This window comes from Fundulus heteroclitus, unplaced genomic scaffold (genome assembly GCF_011125445.2).
Source record: "Fundulus heteroclitus isolate FHET01 unplaced genomic scaffold, MU-UCD_Fhet_4.1 scaffold_95, whole genome shotgun sequence".
Lineage (NCBI taxonomy): Eukaryota > Metazoa > Chordata > Actinopteri > Cyprinodontiformes > Fundulidae > Fundulus > Fundulus heteroclitus.
This window is the reverse complement of record NW_023397417.1, coordinates 934583-947234: the sequence shown is the minus strand read 5'-3', so window position 1 is coordinate 947234 and position 12652 is coordinate 934583. Positions and strand designations below refer to the sequence as shown.

Here is a 12652-nt window from a genome sequence, read left to right as displayed (position 1 = left end):
TACAGTTTGTCTCGTGCTGCTGTCTTCCTTTTAAAGATCATCATTAAAAATGCACTTGTAAATGACTGATAAATCTAACAGAATTTTGAGTCAGAGACATTATTCTTCAGGCTAGGTTGAGAATATGTAGCTATTTTATTCTGTACAAACTAAATGCAGAGGCAACCCCACCATGTTTACCTGAGCCAGGCTTAAAATCATGCTATAGGAGAGAGAGAAGATGAAGAGGAAGATGAATGAGGAGGTTGTGGACCACAAGCTGTTGAAGTCTTCTCCTTCAGTGGCATTTTCAATGCAACTTAAAGCGATTGTCTCATTTATGACTGAGGTGGAACCTAAGAAGAAGAATTACAATTTTTGGTGAATAGATAAGTTATGTGTTTCTGGACATAAGGTTTTTAAAATATCAGATTTATGTAATTTAACATTGCTGCAGGAAACAAATCAGTCAGAGTGAAGAAATCCTTTTCATTTGCTTTCAATGGTTTTCATTCAGGCACACACAGAACAGGTGTCTCCATGCAACATTTATTTGGGGCAGGTAGCACAGATAGCACATTGAATAAGATGCTAACAATTATGACAAGGACAAATCAACAGTCGGCAAGATGACAAAAACAACAAAAACAACAGGTTTTTGATGCAGCAACAATGACATCACAGAGTACATATTTTTACAACATAAAGTTTACACAAAAACATACTAAGCACAGAAGCACATAACACATCACTTTCTGTAGTCTTGGAAATCTTCACCTGTACATCCTGAGTACTTAGACACAGATTGAGGGTCGCTAGCTTTTTCACGACCAGCAAGCCATACATTACAGCTGAACTGGTTATTTCCCTCCCACTTTTCCTTGGTGATGGTGTAAAGGCTTGAAACCAAGTAACTATTGTTGATCTTCTGTGTGGGCAAGGTAATCCCGTCAATGAATGTTCCAGAATTATACCCAGAACTTTCTGACCAAGCGATGTAGTAATCTTGCTCCTTTGGACTGGTGACCAGACACACCAGTGTGACTTCAGTGTCATTGCTTTGTGAAGGAATTAAGACTTTAACTTTGTAGTCTTGATTTTCTAAAAGAGATTGAGAAATTATTTAGGAAATTCATTCTTTATATTGAAGTACAATGTTTAAAATTATAATTTCTCAAAGGAACAAAATGTTATGCTTTATAATTTGTTTGTAACATCTGGTTTTGATACACTCACAGCAAAGAAACAATCAGTAAAGAGCATTAATTCAATTTTATGACATACCTCTGTTGACAGTCAGACTCTGAGTTACTGGTGTCATGTCGTTGATTGTGGCAGAGCAGCTCACTGTGTTGACTTTCTTCCATTCAGCGAGGTTTCGAGTTAATGTGCTGTATTTTTCTCCTGAATTGATACCTTCAATTATTCCATTGGTCACCTGCTGTCCATTAATGTACCAATTAACAGTAGTACTTGATAAAATGCTTCCATCTTGTCCAGTAACAACACATTTTAGCTCTGCTTTTTTATTGGAGAACATTGCTTTAGGACTGGGAGGGCTCAGTTTCACTGTAATAGGTGCTAGATGGGAAAGGAGGAAAAAAATAAAATGTATATGATCTTTTAAAAACAAGTAGTTTAAAATTTAATGTCTTATATAATTACATCTTGTCCTTTTGTTCCTAGTATAATTTCTATAAAGTAAAAACAAAAAAATCCCAGTGTACTATACCTGTTGAGGCCTTCTTTTCGTAATTTTGTCCCTTGTGAGTGACCCCACAGGTGTAAACAGCTTTCTTGTCCCAGTCGGTTTTGTCAACTGTTAAGATGCTGACAGCCGAATAAACAGCTCCACTTTTTTGGGGATCGAAGCTACTGAAGCCAGTCACAATGTTGTTGTTGTTTTTCTTCCAACTGACTGACAGTTGTTTGGGGGCAAAGTCTTTGATGGAACAGACCAAGACCTGTTTGTCTCCTTCTGGCACTGAGAGCAATGTTACATGTGGAGGTGAGATGACATCTAAACAAATAATGAACAAGAAAGACATTAGATTTAGATATTTGACGTTTCTCCCCTGAAGAAATATGCATTATAGAAATGAGACAAAACCTTTGCTGTAATGAAAAATTACATACCTCCCACTTGCACAGATTTTTCTCCTGTAGGATGAGTGAGAGAACAGTTGTAGGACAAAGCCTCCGATCTTGGCACGCTGATCACACTGACTCCAGTGAATCTGTTGTTGGCGTTATTTTGAGGAAAAATATACTGCTCAGAAGCCACTTTAGTTTTGCCGGCATTGGTCCACTGGAACGTAACACCTTTTGGAAAAAAGTCCTGGGCGAGACAGCCAATGGTGACACTATCCCCACTCTCAGAATCACATGGAGTGAGTGGGAACAGAGTTGGAGATGAAGATGTCTCTATGAAAGAAAAGAAAAAAAAAGTTTGAAGTTTAAAGTTTAACATACATAAATAAATATGCATATTACAAACACAGATCTTAAATGCTACTATGAAGCTAGTGTAGCTAATAACAATTATTAAATTGCAGGACCTTGGTATATACTTAAGGTCAAATAATTTAGATCTTATTTGACACAACAATTATTATAATTATAATAATAATTATTATTATAAATGAGTCATGAGTTCTCATTTACAAAATACATCTATTATAACATATATATTAAACTCATACCTGTATCCAGTGTCACAATGTTTAGAATGATAAATATTCAAGAAAAATATATGCTAATAGAAACCATAACTACTGCAAGTTTGACTTTTTCTTACATTATGTCAGCCTTTTTATTTATTTTACCTTAGAAATCTAAGTTTTGTATGGTAACAAAGTTTTTTTTCTCATTATTTGATATTTCTCCTTATTCTCATATTTGTTAACATATTGTTACATAAATGAATAAAGAGGATCCCAATTCTATTAATATAACAATTAACATGTCAAACACTTACTTATAGTTGGATTTACACAATACTACCATCAACTGAAAATGACAATGCCTTTTAGATCTACAGAGGCTAATCTGTATCACGTACTTTTCAGCCGCTTGTTTTATAAATGTTTCTTTGGAATACGCATTTAGATTGCGCACTGAAAAAAACTTTTAAGATAAAACATGTTAATTGTATTAAACTACTTTGTCTAAAGACTTAGCTTGTTATACACAACCAATAGGCTCAGCAGAAATGTACTTATTTAAAATGTGTGAACTTCTTAGTGACAATATTAATGCGATCACTACTATATTGTGCAACATGTTTGTTACAGGTAGATTTTAAGTTACAGCTACAGTTCTAGAGAGTTTTTCAGGTCTAAAATAAAATACATTGCACCTGCAACAGTTTTGTTGTTGTTGTCTTGCTAATTTTCAGTATCTTTTACAACTGAAGAAGGACAGACTGTATAAAAGAGCGCGTCAGAAACATAATCAGAGTTTTACTCAAATTAAAGCTGGGGAAAGTCTAACACTTCTTTATACATACCAAATAGCTTGCTGCTTATTGCTTACTGCAGATTGCATTCAATAAAATAAAGAGAATCAAAAAAATAACTTCACAGCTAAGTAATAAAATACACATTTTTAAGCAAACTCTTCTGACTAATATCTAAAATGAAGTCATAAAGTTAGCTGTTTCACTAAATACCTCAACCCTTAAAAAATGAATGTTTCTTTCAAGCTCCAGTCAATAAATAATATAGTCTTGATTATATATACTTTTTAAGGAAAATAAAATTATTATTACGTCTAGGCAGAACATGTTGAGTGCCTTTTATATCTGTAGAAAATGTGCTCTAAATTTGTGCAGCATAGTTATTGCAGTTTTTTGATATGCTACGAAACTGTTGCTGGAAGGCATAATTTATAAGTGACAATTATAAAGTAAAATATTTGGCAGATTGTTATCAGAACACAAAAACACAATGATCATTTGTTAATCGGTCCTATTGTTATTAAAAATCAAATAAAACAACAATCTGTAGTAATTTATGCCACTGTAAAATGTTGCGTTCACTACGTTGAAAGAACAGGCATGATTGTTCTGCTCATCTGTTCTGTCTGCATAGATTTTAGAAAGTTAAACGGACAGAACATCTCTATCACCAAGAGAACAAATTTGAAAATAAAAAAGTAAAATTAAGAAATAGCAATGAGGAATAGTTTTTTAAATGTGACTTACCTGATGATACTGTGACTTCGGTCCCCTGTCCCCAGTAGTCGAAGTAGTCACAGTGCTGCATCTCCACTTACTGCTTGAACAAAAACCTGAGACAACAGAAAAACAGAGTTAACAAAGTCAAATTCTAAATATTTAAAGATGTCGATAACTTAGACATACTTACATCACCTGAATTCCACTTTTCTGGCAATTCTGAATTAATTAAGAGTTGACATGAAGTCATACTTTATAACCGTAACAGACCTCTGACTGATATATGAACCTAAGCCAGGTTCAATATATAATTTAGGATGAGGTATTAGCTGATAAAAGCTAGAAACGATATGAATTTTATTGAAATGTGAATTTGCCATTTAAATATATTATGCATGAAGGCATCTTTTGCCATCAGGTTTTTGAATGAGTGTATATTACTGTGGCCCCACCCACACTACAATAAACCTCATGACAAAAAAACAACAACCTGCGAGTACTGAAGTGTAAGAAGCATCTGTGCGCTCAAATAATTAACAGAATGAAAAAGATTACAAACAAAACTATAACATTTAGTTCTATATAGGTCTAGGTATTTCTTTGGTTAGTCTAGTTTCTGAATAGATTGATTTTAAATTAGTCAAACAGACAACTATTTTTGAACTCCCACAATAAAAAACAATATATATTTTTTCCAAACTCCTAAATATTAGAACCTACTTTTTGTGGTCAAGAAAAAATATGGAAATATTTTTTCTTGCCTGCTTTCAAACATGGCCACAGAACAATTTATAAGTTATATTTCCGGTAAACTGTTAACTCTTTCTGTGTTTAGTATAGAAATACATCAAAGATGACAGATGTTCTGAGGATGTTTCAGTTTGACAGTTTCAGCAGAGCTGCCAGAGGCACAGAAATAAATTTTCATTTGTATCTAAAATAATATTTAGAAAACTTTGAAAATGCCAACTGTTAAATGATAACAGAAGCAGTAGTGCTCTCTTAGTAGTAAAGACAAAGTTGCTTTGGTGATAAACAAACATCACCAACTAATAAACTGTTCAGAAAATTTTAACTTAAATTCAAACAGTATATGTGTCATAAGTTATCCTGATGAACCCGAACAAAACCATACACACAGAGCTTAGTTTTGTGAGTATTATTGAAAAAGGATGGCTTGTGGAGGATGAGAACTAGAGTCTTTTGCGGGTTGGGGAAGGTGGATGATGAGTGCAGGGAGAAGGCAGACGGGAGGAGGCTGGGAGCAAAATGAGTTGAAATATGATTTTTTTTTATAGGTACACAACATTTAAAATGTCGTTTTATATAATTGCTTTTTGAGTCATACTTTTCTGAATATCTACGTTTATGCTGCATGCATTATCTCATATAATCAAAATAAATTTGAACAAAATCTAAACTAATAATAGTCAAGTTTACCGATGTGCGTAGGTTAATTTTTATTTTTTATTTATGATTGTTTTTTTGCCACATAGACTAGCAGATTTGAAGCAAGGGACTCAAGCACACCGCTCATACAATACTCTCAAACCCATACATTTTATTTACACCGTTTATTAATGTATAGTGTATGCTTTATAGAGGTCTATAACAAGGAGAGAAAAAAAGCCTGAGAAAAGTTTTGAGTTTTGCTCACAACTTCAACAGAGGGCATTTTTGTTTTGATTTATTGAAACTGTGATGTTTTCTCAAAAAGACTAAGTATAATACTTTAAAAAAAAAAAAATACAGACAAAAACGTCGCGAGGGAACATGGTCCGCGCCTCTATTGTTGAGGCGCCTAGTCGGAGCTGTGGCCGCTAGGTTGTTGGTGCATGTCGCGGCAGCAACCCTCGAGCACGGTGGTGGACACCAGTGGTGAGGGAAGCTGTCAAGCTGAAGAATGAGTCCTATTTGGCTTTATTGGCCTGTGGGACTCCGGAAGCTGCTGATATGTACCGGCAGTCAAAGCGGCAGGTGGCTTGGCTGGTCGCTGAGGCAAAAACTAGGGCATGGGAAGAGTTTAGAGAGGCCATGAAAATTTTGATAAAGTTCTTGCTTTGGAAAAGATAAGACAGGAAACTGAATTAGCAAGAATAATGTGTAAAAGTGAAAAATAAATCTGATGAAAGACGGGAAAATTGTCTGGGGAATCTTGTGCTGTGGAGTCGAAATGTAAAGTCTCTAATTTTCTAAATGACTTGCGATTGGTGCCTAAGTTTAGTGAAAAGGATGTTGAAACTTTTTTCACTTTGTTTGAAAGAGTTGCAGAGACAAGAGACTAGTCTCATTCAGACCGCATAGTTTTGCTTCAGTGTGTTTTGGTTGGTCGTGCTCAAGAAGCTTTCTCCATGTTAATCTTAAATGATGACCAGGATTATGCCAAGGTTAAAGTTGCAATACTGAAAGCATATGAATTAGTTCCTGAAGCATACAGACAGAACTTTAGAAACTGGAAAAAAGGTGACAAAACTTATGTATAGTTTGCCAGGGATTTGGAGATTCATTTTACCCTACGATCGCATTTTGAGAAATTTATTTTCGCCACGGCTGAAGAAAGACGATTTTAAAATTGTATTGTTTGTTTTAAAAGCTCTTAATGGTCTAGCCCCCCAGTATTTGACTGAGCTTCTCAAAATCCATGTCCCAGCTAGAACACTGAGATCCTCTAATCAGTTGCTACTGGCCACGCCTAAAACCAGACTTAAAACCAAAGGTGACCGTGCCTTTATGGCAGCGGCACCGAGACTCTGGAATAACTTGCCTTGGCATATTGGATCGGCAGGCTCCTTGGAGGTTTTTAAATCCTCTCTAAAAACACATTTCTTCTCCCTGGCTTTTAATCAAGTCTAGGTGGACATTTGGCAAAATTATATTTTATTTTTGTCATGGTTTTCAGGTGACGAGCCCACATGCAGATACGATCGGGAGGCAAAGCACAGTTTTAAGATGTTTATTTTGGAAACAGGCAGATCTACGGACGGAACTACAGGTGATTCGGCAGGGTCAGAACGTCAAGGCTGGAGAGTCTGCAAGAGAGAGGGAGTAAGTAACTCTGAAAGGAGAACCAGGAGAACTGCTAGAAGTTGCGCTGCTTACCATTGGGCTGGTGATAGCAGCAGAGTGGAGTCATTACTCTATGACTCCACTCTGCTGGTGATAGGCGGCTAGTGGCTGAGGACGGCAGATGTAACTGGCGAGGGATCCTGAGCAAGCCTCGTCGGCAATGGTTGACAGATGGATTGACCAGAGTGAACACAGAACCAGCAGAATCCGGGAGAGGGGATCTCAGGCCTCGCTGGGTAACATCCAGGAAGTATGAGGTTGCTGTCCAAAACGGGCTTGATCTAGGAAACATGGAAGGTAGGGTGTACTCGGGAGTGAGGGGGCAAACATAGACGGACGGTGGTCGGGTTAATAATTGTCTCTATCTCATAGGGACCAGTGAACCGGGGAGCAAGCTTCTTAGCGGACGGGTTGGACAAAACGTCTCTGGAAGATAACCAAACCTTCTGACCGAGGCGATAATGGGGAGCAGGTCTGCGGTGCTGGTCGGCAAACCTCTTGCTCCGCTCTGCGGTGCGAGTGAGTGCTGTAATAGTAGTTCTCCAGATGTCCTGGCAGCGAGCAATGTAGTCGTTAACGGGGGTGAAGGGAATCCTGAGTTCATCTGTGGGTAGGAGTGGAGGTTGATATCCTAAAGCAACTTCAAATGGTGAATGTCCAGTAGCTGAGGTGATGTGTGAGTTAAGGGCATACTCTACCCAAGGCAAAAACTTATTCCAGTCAGAAGGTGAAGATGACGTGAGGCAGCGGAGGGTGGTCTCTAGTTGTTGATTCATGCGTTCAGTTTGGCCATTGGTCTGAGGATGATATCCGGAGGTGAGTGTGTAACGGGCACCCAGAGCAGAGCAAAAGTGCCGCCAGACCTGGGAGATAAACTGAGGGCCCCGGTCAGAGAGGATGTCAACTGGGATGCCGTGAAGTCTGAAGACATGTTTGATGAGGAGCTGGGCTGTCTGGAGGGCGTTGGGTAATTTACGGATGGGAATAAGATGACAAGATTTAGAAAACCGATCAACTACTGTCAAAATAGTTGACATACCTTGGGACAAAGGGAGACCTGTAACGAAGTCAATAGCAATGTGGGACCATGGACGTTTGGGAATGGGGAGAGGATTTAACAAACCAGAAGGTGGCTGGGTAGAGGACTTATTCTGGGCGCAGACAGGACAGGCTAAAACATACTCTCTAACATCCTTGGTCCATGATGGACACCAGAAGCGCCGGGACACCTGAGACTGGGTTCTAAAAATACCCGGATGGGCGGAAAACTTAGCATCATGACTCCAGCGTAGAACCTCAGGGCGAACAGACTGGGGAACGTACTTCAGTCCAGGTGGACCTGTACCTGGGTCCGGGTCTAGTAGTTGGGCCTGTCTGATCCTGTCCTCCAGATCCCAATGCAAGGCTCCAACAGTACAAGTGGGGGGAAGAATCGGTTCCGGCACCCTTTCCTGTTCAACAGTGGCAAACTGGCGAGATAGTGCATCGGGTTTAACATTTCTGGAGCCAGGTCTGTAGGTGATGGTGAGGTTAAATCGAGAGAAAAACAAAGACCATCGGGCTTGTCTGGAGTTGAGTCGACGGGCTGACTGCAGGTAGGAGAGGTTCTTGTGATCTGTCCATATTATGATGGGCTGCTCGGATCCCTCTAGCCAGTGCCGCCACTCTTCCAAAGCTAGTTTAATGGCTAGTAGCTCACGATCACCTACGTCATAGTTCTGCTCAGCCGGGGACAAACGGCGGGAGAAAAACGCACAAGGATGTAATCTACGGTCAACCTCAGACTGTTGGGACAAAACCGCTCCCACCCCGGTATTAGAGGCATCGATCTGTAGAATAAACTGCTTGGCTGGATCGGGGTGAACGAGTATGGGAGCCTGGGAAAAACGAGATTTAAGTCTATTAAAGGCCTCCTCAGCCTCAGGACTCCAGATGTATGGGACCTTGGTGGAGGTGAGAGCATGTAATGGAGAGGCTACCTGACTATAGTTCCTGATAAAGCGCCTATAGAAGTTTGCGAAACCTAGAAAGCGTTGGAGCTGTTTGTGCGACTCAGGAACGGGCCATTCCACTACTGCTTTTATCTTCTCCGGGTCTGACTTCACTTGTCCACTTTCTAAAACAAGACCAAGAAAAGAAATAGAAGTCTGGTGAAAATCACACTTTTCGGCTTTAACGAATAAGCGATTTTCTAATAATCGCTGGAGAACAAGACGAACATGTTGTTTGTGTTGTTCTAGATCACGAGAGTAAATCAGGATGTCGTCTAGATAGACGAAAACAAAAACATTCAAAAAGTCCCGAAGGACATCATTCACCAGTGCCTGAAGAACTGCCGGAGCATTGCACAAACCAAAAGGCATGACTAAGTACTCGAAGTGACCTAACGGGGTCTTAAAGGCCGTCTTCCACTCATCCCCCTGTCTCACCCGAACCAAATGATAAGCGTTGCGCAGATCAAGCTTAGTAAAGATCTTGGCATTCTGGACTGGCTCGAGAGCTGAAGATAATAGAGGAAGCGGGTACTTATTCTTAACGGTTATTTGGTTGAGCCCTCGATAATCGATACAGGGTCGAAGGGTCCCGTCCTTCTTGCCGACAAAAAAGAAGCCGGCGCCTAATGGGGAGGATGAAGGACAAATTAACCCTGTAGCTAGGGACTCCCCTATATACTTCTCGAGCGCTTGACGTTCTGACCTGGAAATGTTGTAAAGCCGGCTCACCGGTAGTGGAGCCCCAGGCAATAAGTCAATGGCGCAATCGTAAGGGCGATGTGGAGGAAGTGAACAAGCCTGAGTCTTACTGAAAACCTTTCGTAAGTCGTGGTATTCCTCCGGAACGCGAGAGAGGTCAATAACGTCTCCGGATTCTGTCAAGGGTGTAGGGGAAACAGATACGGGGCGAGCGGACTGTAAACAACGGGAATGACAAGCTGGGGACCATGATTCCAGTCGGGACTCAGCCCAGTTAAACTGCGGGCTGTGGACCGTTAACCAGGCTAAACCCAAAACCACGGGTGAACGCTTGACGGGGAAAACAAAGAATGAAAGTTGTTCCCGGTGGTTACCAGAAACTATCACCACTAGTGGTCGGGTGCGATGGGTGATCAAAGTTAACCTCTGCCCATCTAAAGACGAGACCTGAAGAGGCTCGGGTAATGGCTCGACAGGCACACGGAGCTGGTCCACTATGGCTTGATCAATAAGATTAAAATCCGAACCAGAGTCTACTAGAGCCGAAACATCAAAACTATCCTGGTCAAACATTAACGTGACTGGCAAACATAAACGAGAAAGAGAAGGCGCCTTAGTACTTAGCACTTAGTGCTTCAGCTACCCGGGGAATTGATCCGTCACCGTCCACCATTTTCCCCGTTACGAACGGCGGACTCGGTCTTTTGGCCGAACAGGACAGTCTCTTAGGTAATGACCTTCACCTCCACAATAAAGGCATAAATTACCTGAGATGCGCTGCTGACGCTCCTTATTAGTTAAACCGACCTGTCCCAACTGCATGGGTTCTGGAGGTGGTGTACTGGACTGGGGTTCCCTATGGGTAAGCGTAGAAAAGGTGGATGATCGCAAGGCTTGGTCCGGTCTAACCCGGTTCCGACTGCGTAACCGGGAATCCAAACGGATGGCTAATGCTACAAAATCCTCAAAATCATCAGGTTCTTCAACCCGGGCTAACTCATCCTTTAGAGTCTCATCAAGAGCCTGAAAAAATACTGCCTTTAACAGCCTCGGCTGCCAACCCGCAGCAGCGGCAAACGTGCGAAACTCCACAGAGAAGTCTGATACGCGTCGACCGAGCTGCTTCAAAGAAAGGAGCTGACGGGACTGTTGAGCCGAATCTAACTCAGGTGAAAAAATTGTCTTAAATTCGGTAACGAAGTCCTGAAAAGTACACCCGAATGTCTGGCAATCAGGGAATCGAGCCTCAGCCCATCTAAGAGCCTTACCCGTTAATAGTCTTAAGACATAAGATATCTTAACCTGATCCGAGGCGAATGTCTGGGGGGAACGGTTAAACACGAGTTTACACTGGAAAAGAAATCCGCCGCAACTCCCACTGTCACCAGAGAACTTCTCCGGACAAGGTGACGCGCCCTCACGTGGTGGAGTCCGATTCTGATTCTCTGTACTCTGAGCGGCGAGAGGCGGGGTGCTGAGGTCTTGAGTGATAGGCGACGTCATCGCGGAAGTGACTGTGTCCACAAGCTGGCTAAACTGAGCGGCTAATCTCTGAAGCTGTTCCTGTGTTGAATTTGCGGCTAACCCTAGCGACTGCATCTGTTCCTGCTGTGCGGCTATCTGCCGCCCGAACGTATCCGCTGGACTTTGGTGGCCAGAGCCTTCTTCTGTCATGGTTTTCAGGTGACGAGCCCACATGCAGATACGATCGGGAGGCAAAGCACAGTTTTAAGATGTTTATTTTGGAAACAGGCAGATCTACGGACGGAACTACAGGCGATTCGGCAGGGTACAGTGGCAGTTATCAGTTCCACAATGGAGCCAGAGATGGATGTACTTACTCAGTACATCCATCTCTGGCTTCATCAGCGACCTGCTAGAGAAGTTTTTAACCCACTTGTCCTGGACATTGACGCTTTCTGCCGGCCCCGTCTAGCGATCGCCACCTCCCCTCTGCCGCTATTTCAGTAGAATAATGACTAGTGCAAAATTAATTTGTATTTACCGGAGATGAAGTGTAGACTGCAAATTCTGTCGGGGTATGATGGCTCCCCCAGTCGATTGGGACTGTCTGCCTGGGTCCTTCTTCATTGAAAATATCCATTTCTTTTGTCTTGCTTCTTTCTTCGGTAAACGAAAGAAAAGTACATCCAACGATTTGGAATGCCTCTGTGTGCAACCGGGAGCACAACAAGTCGTAGGCATTGTTTACATTTCGAAAATAAACGAACTAAAAGCACGCTCTAATTCACCCGTTTTGTAATGATAGAATGTGAGAACAGTCCTGTTTTTGCCTACACGCAGGACCCGAAAGTAGCGCAGACGTCACGCGTGAACTACCCTATACTCCAGCAGGTAACCAGGCAGTGCTTATGTGTATTTTGTTGAGGAAACCTGACTGTAGGGTTTAGGGACTGGTGTATTCTGCGAGTACACCGGTCCTCGCAAGCATAGCTTTATGGGAATGTGTGTGTGATCATGCAAAGTCAGCAAGATGGCTTTCAGTGACGAGACGGCTTCGTCTCAATGATTATAATTAATTTCAAATTCTCCATTAAATCTTTTTTTTTAAATATCCAGCACAGATGCCATAACATGGAGGACCAGTTCTGCCATATTTAAAAATAAATACAGAAATAAATAAATGCTCAATAAATAAATAAGCATACAATTAATTGTCACCAAAAATACAATAACCAAATATGCAAAATATGATAAGGGTATGGCAACTCGCCCA

At 41.1% G+C, this 12652-nt stretch overlaps 1 protein-coding gene across 1 annotated transcript in view; it reads right to left on the bottom strand.

The window, feature by feature from the left end:
* Positions 1-12652, bottom strand: part of LOC118562518 — a gene marked incomplete in the record, with an annotated part of 354708 nt that overhangs the window by 9667 nt on the left and 332389 nt on the right. Inside the window, 4 exon segments of the mRNA XM_036134949.1 lie at positions 1433-1560; positions 1712-1999; positions 2116-2403; positions 4184-4231. Of these exon segments, the coding sequence (XP_035990842.1) occupies positions 1433-1560; positions 1712-1999; positions 2116-2403; positions 4184-4231 (752 nt within the window).